The sequence below is a fragment of the Echinops telfairi genome, unplaced genomic scaffold (genome assembly GCF_000313985.2).
Source record: "Echinops telfairi isolate 266 unplaced genomic scaffold, ASM31398v2 ScPeMD7_7356;HRSCAF=8355, whole genome shotgun sequence".
Lineage (NCBI taxonomy): Eukaryota > Metazoa > Chordata > Mammalia > Afrosoricida > Tenrecidae > Echinops > Echinops telfairi.
Genome location: NW_022111256.1, coordinates 3,308,545 through 3,314,168, shown reverse-complemented (window position 1 = coordinate 3,314,168; position 5,624 = coordinate 3,308,545). Strand labels below are relative to the sequence as shown.

Here is a 5,624-nt window from a genome sequence, read left to right as displayed (position 1 = left end):
AGTTTACTAGCTGATTTCCGTCCCCAGGGCTCCTAGAGGCAGGCTATTACAAAGACCCAGCCTTGAAATCAGACTGGGTTTAAATCCCAGCCTGTCATTTAATGGTTGTGTAGCCTTGGGCAAGTCTTACCCATGTCCTGGCTGACTACAGCTACTTCTGCCAGCCTGTGGACACCAGCTGGAGGGAGCTCGCACTAAGGGTATGGCCCGCTGTGGACGGGAGACGGTTGAGAGCAGCGGTTGCTGACAGCGGGAGTCTGATCAGGATGGCCTCCCCTGAGGCTTCTGCTGGGAGGCAGTGGCCGGATTACTTGAGCATACGCCGCAGTAGAGACAGGCTGCTTCTGGAGGAATCTCAGCTTGGCCGGTCGCTGGCTGTGTGACCCTGGGGCACTTACCTAGCTTTTCTGAGCCTCTCTTGTCTTGCCTATGCAGTGAGGAGAGCAATCGCTGCTTTATGAAAGGAAGTGGCTTTGAGGAGATTGGTTCAGAGAATGCATGAGCATGTTCACTCAGGGCCTGGCAGTGAGAACTTGGCTTACGACATAGCTCTTGCATTAGAGTGAGCTGTAAGGTTTTCACTGGGGACAGAATGAAAGGTTTCTTTCCAGCACAAAGCGTCTAATAGGGCCCAAGGCTCCACCCAAGCACAGGGAGTGTGTGGCCCAGATGTTGACTGGCAGGCTGTGGGTTTGCCAGCTTAAAGTGTGGTCTGGACTGGCAGCAGCGTGAACATGGGGGAGTGTTTGAAGTGCAGCGTCTCGGGCTCCACCCTAGACCCACTGATTAAGATTCTGCTTTTCAACGAACAGTCTCAGGTGGTCTGTGCACACCTGAGATGGAGGTGTTTGGGACTGGGGTCTTTAGGAGAGTCCTACAACCATGGGAGGAATCCTGGTGGATCTGTGCTTAAGCATTCAGCTGCTAACAGGAAGGTTTGGCTCCACCAGCCTGCTCCCTGGGTTCAAGATATGACTCTCTGCTGCTGTAAAAATGGACAGTTGAGAATGAGGGGAGTCAGAGCAGAGACCCCAACCCCATCTGTAGACAATGGGACCCTCACAGAAGGGTCACAAGGAAGGGATGAGTCAACCAGGGTGCAATATAGTACCGATAAAACACACAACATTTCTCTGGTTCCTTGAGGTTTCCTCACCTCCCACTATCACGACCCCAGCCCTTTCACTGTGGCCTAGACTGGAGCATGTGCACAGGTACAGCGAAGAGATAAGAGCCCATGACACGTGGAATCCAGGAACAGGAATGGGAGTAGTGATACCAAGAGGGTAGGGGGAAGGTGGGGAGAGGAGAGGAGGAAGAGGGAGCTGCTTGCAATGATGAACACCTAACCACATACACCCCTGCCAGGGGGACAGAAACTGTGGGGGAAGGGAGACAGTGGTCTGTGTAAGACATGAAAATGATCATTTATAATTTAGCAAGGGGTCAGGAGGGTGGGAAGGGAGGGGGTGGAGGGGAAAAAGAGGAGCTGATACCAAGGGATCAAATAGAAAGTAAATGTTTAGAAAATAATGACGACAGCATCTATACAAATATTCTCGATACAATTGATGTATGGATTGTTACAAGAGCTGTAAGAGTCCCCAATAAAATGATCTTAAAAAAAAAAGGATGGACAACTTTGGAAACCTCTGAGGCAGTTCTAGCCTCTTCTTGTAGGGTCGCTCTGAGCGAGAATCCTCTAGATGGCTTGAGTTTTGTTATGTTCTCTGTTCTCTGCTTATGGACGGGTGGGCAATGTGGGACGAGGGGTGCAAGGACCAGGGTGGAAGTGGGGCTGAAGCCCATTTGCCTCTGCTGGATGTCAGTCTGACTGCACTTTCCCTTGATGACCGGCAGATGGCGAGAGCGTGCTGGTGGTGCTTTTTCTCCAAGGCGGTTGAATTGCTGGACACGGTGAGCACCCAGGGGCCCATGCCTGGAATTGCCTGTCGTTGCAGTCTGGAGTCCTGTGCGGTCAGTCCTGTGAGCGCACTTGGCAAGTTATGCTCAGTCCCTGGGAGTGTTCTCAAGGTTTCCATATGGGGCCGGGCAAGAGGCTGATGGTTTGGTTTGGGCACCTGGCTGATTAAGGTGCTCATGCACTGAGCTAATGTAGTGTAGCTTCTCACCACTGCAGGCTGGCTGGAGCCTGCTCATCGGTGGGCACTTGCACAAAATCGGCCTGTGTGCCTTCAGCAACCAGGTTCCAGGTTAAATTAAAATAGAGCACTACCCAAATAACAAACCTGACATTAGGTGGCCCTGGTCATCAGACAGCAAAGGCCATTCAAGTGCTGATGAGGAGAAGAAACCCTGAGGGTCAGTCCCTAGGGCTTGTGAAGCCAGGGGGGCGGGGTGGGGGGGCAAGGTTATGTTTGTGGGATCGTGGTGAGGGGGAGGGACTTTCACTTAGCAGAATGGAGTCAGAGCATCTGAATATAGAAAGATTATACACACACACACAGAGAGAGAGAGAGAGAGAGAGAGTTTACTAGCTGATTTCCGTCCCCAGGGCTCCTAGAGGCAGGCTATTACAAAGACCCAGCCTTGAAATCAGACTGGGTTTAAATCCCAGCCTGTCATTTAATGGTTGTGTAGCCTTGGGCAAGTCTTACCCATGCCTCCATCTCCCTATCTCTAAAATGAGGATCATAATAGTAGGGTGCACACACTACAATGTAGCATCTCTATAGTGCGATACATAGAAAGTACCAGGGACGCAGTCGTGCTGTTCAGACGTTTAACTAGGATTGCTCCCCTCTGGGTCTCAGGCTCTCTCGTCTACTAAAACAGACTGAATCACCCTTCCCTATTCCAGGTTGCCCACGACCCTCCGGGAGGAGGTTACAGAGGCAGAACACCTGGATGTGACGTCATCTCTTTTGCCTCCCCAGGTCTTCTTTATCTTGCGAAAGAAGCCCGAACAGATCACCTTCCTGCATGTCTACCACCACGGCACCATGCTCTTCAACTGGTGGGCTGGAGTCAAATACGTGCCAGGTGGACAGGGTAGGTGCCCACCCTAGGGCCAACCCACATCCCCACATCCTGGCGATGTGGGTGCCCTCTGGGGCTGAGTCCCCCAACTTGGGTGCATGGCTTGGCTCTACAGTCCCCCTTCCCTGTGGCCATGACCCCAGGCCTCTTCTTCACATACTGCCTATTGCTGCTCTCAGCTTCCTAGCCCCACATGCAGCCCTACCTGGTCTGGGGAGGTGACTTCTGGAAGATGCTCAGAACCATCCATTCAGAACGTGCACAGGGAGTTTTAAACACTCCTGTCTGGTATTCTGCTAACCCCAACCCACCCCTGTGAGTACAGCTGGCTGATGGGGGACTTTCTTCCTGATAGGGCATTCCCAAGGATTTTCACTGAAGGTTTACAGAGGTGCTTTCTGCAGATTGGAATACTAATGCATGGAAGAGCCATAGAAAAATCAACCAGGCCCAATAACGTTTGTTTTCTTTTATCCCACTCCACTCTGCAGCCTTCTTTATCGGGATGCTGAATTCTCTGGTCCACGTCTTCATGTACCTGTACTACGGACTGGCCAGTCTCGGGCCCCACATGCAGCCCTACCTGTGGTGGAAGCGCTACCTTACCATCCTTCAGCTGGTGAGAAGTTCTCAGAAACCCTGCCATCTGTTCTCAGCTGTACCAATGACCATGGACAAGCTCTTCACAACCTCGGTTTTCCTTAGTGTCCTGGCTGCCGAGGGCCTTGGGAGAAGGCTTATCAGATCTCAGAATCAGCTGAAACTCACTGATGTGAAGCAGGACCCTGAGCGAGTCAAGTCCATTTGAGGTCTTGGTGATCTCGTGATCTGCAAAGTGAGGGGCTGGGCTAGGTGCCCTTAAAACAATGAACCAACCTCACTGCCATCAAGTCCATGCCGACACTGTGAACCCTCTGGGACACAGTAGACCTGCCCCTGGGAGTTTCTCAGGCTGTAGCTCTTTACGGCAGTAGCAAGCCCCATCTTTCTCCTGCAGAGCAGTTTCGAACTGCTGATCTTGCAGTTAGCACCCCACACGTAACCGTGACACCACCAGGGCTCTGACATAACCTGAAGTGCTAATATTCTGAGGGTCTGCTATCTCTCGCTTTGGGCAGCACTGTGAACAGATGGTGGTGATGTCCAGAGGGGTTTGCACGGGGCTCGGATGTGGGGAGTTCAGCATCAGTATCAGCAGAGCAGGACTGGAGCTTGTCGGGGGCGCGGGGGGGGGAGAGGGGGCTTTATCCAGGACCAGGGTCCAGAAGATCCGTAGTCCTCCGGAGGATGTGAAAGGGAGGGGGTTTCACCTGCAGCAGATCTTGTTTTCTTCTTCATGAGCTGTAGGATCCCCCACCTCTGCGGGGCAATGGCGTTCCCGGCCGGTCCTCACTATTGGTTCTGCTTGTCCATCTCTTTCCTCCATCCAGTGTCAACTGGTGGCCATCAGTGCCCACTCCACCTATAATCTCTTTGCCGACTGCCCCTTCCCAGATGGATTCAACATAGCTGTCCTCCTGTACACCCTCAGCCTCATCGCTCTTTTCCTCCACTTCTACCACCAGTCATATCTGAGGGGCAAGCGGGAGAAGCTGGCTTAGCGTGCAAGACTGATGGGCGAAAGGCGCTCACCGAGCAGTCCCCACAGAGTCATGTGGACGATGGCATGACTCACATCCCACCCGTGCTGAGCAGACAATTCGGGACCCACCTTTTCTCCTATGGAAGAAGAGAGAATTCCCTCCTTTCCGGCCTTCAGAGGGAAAGACAGGACACACCTGGACCCACTTCTATCAGAGCACTTGCAGATTTACAACTCTCCTGTCAATTACGCACATTTGTTTGTATAGCCGCTCCCCCTCCTAGATACCTGTGAATCCTTCACGGGTCTAATTCTCTGTGTTCCCTGCCTTGGCCCAGTGCCTGGTGCAGAGTAGGCACTCAATAAACATGTGCTGTTGAGTGATGTGGAGCTCCATCTTCCTTAACTGGCACGCACGGGACTCTGGTGAAGAGCAGGGTGAGTGCACGGACGAAGTCAAGGCTGGTTTGATAGCTCATCTTGCAAATAACCTCCAAGAGTGAATCATGGTCTGCTGATCGCCTGTGTGGTTGTGGAAGTAGTTTTCCCCTGCATATTCGTGTATCGCCTGTCTCTTGCTGCCTGTACATGTTTACAGAATTAGTAATTCTGTTTATGTGTATGAGGGCTGTGAGCGATGGGGTCATGTGTGCATGCCAGGGTGGCATTTATCCAACACATGTGCATGCATGTTTCCATTTGCATTTATTTCTGTGTTGGTTGCTTGTATATTCTATGGACCTCAAAACAAAACGAAGCCCCGAGACCAGTCTCCTACTTCTCTCATATGGGAGACACGAGCATCCATAAGAAATCTTGCTGCACATGCTCCAATAAGATGCTCCAGAGAGAGATTGGGGGAGAAAAGAGAGGGAGATAGAACCAGAGTACAAGCTAGCCAGCCAGCGACGTATCCCAGAGGGAAACTGAGGATCAGTGATGGCGTGTATGTGATTGGGATCGTTGTCGTTGGGAAGAGACAAGCATCTGCTGGGATATTGAAAACGAGAACCGGAGGGTCCCTGGGCAACAGTTTGCCTGA

The 5,624-nt window shown here is 52.0% G+C and overlaps 1 protein-coding gene across 1 annotated transcript; it reads left to right on the top strand.

Moving 5' to 3' along the window:
• The first annotated feature begins 141 nt into the window (after nucleotides 1-141).
• LOC101650210 (elongation of very long chain fatty acids protein 4-like) lies at nucleotides 142-4,966 on the top strand. Its single transcript, XM_004717390.2, has 5 exons — nucleotides 142-200; nucleotides 1,861-1,917; nucleotides 2,898-3,012; nucleotides 3,492-3,619; nucleotides 4,431-4,966. Exons 2-5 carry the CDS (start codon nucleotides 1,861-1,863, stop codon nucleotides 4,599-4,601), a joined length of 471 nt encoding a protein of 156 aa, XP_004717447.2. The 5' UTR covers nucleotides 142-200; the 3' UTR covers nucleotides 4,602-4,966.
• The last annotated feature ends 658 nt before the right edge of the window (nucleotides 4,967-5,624 follow it).

Coding starts and splice junctions, on each gene's coding strand:
- LOC101650210 (XM_004717390.2), top strand. CDS start 1,861: ATGGCGAGAGCGTGCTGGTGGTGCTTTTTCTCCAAGGCGGTTGAATTG. Junction 3,013..3,491: donor ATACGTGCCAGGTGGACAGG/GTAGGTGCCCAC, acceptor TCCACTCTGCAG/CCTTCTTTATCGGGATGCTG. Junction 3,620..4,430: donor ACCTTACCATCCTTCAGCTG/GTGAGAAGTTCT, acceptor TCCTCCATCCAG/TGTCAACTGGTGGCCATCAG.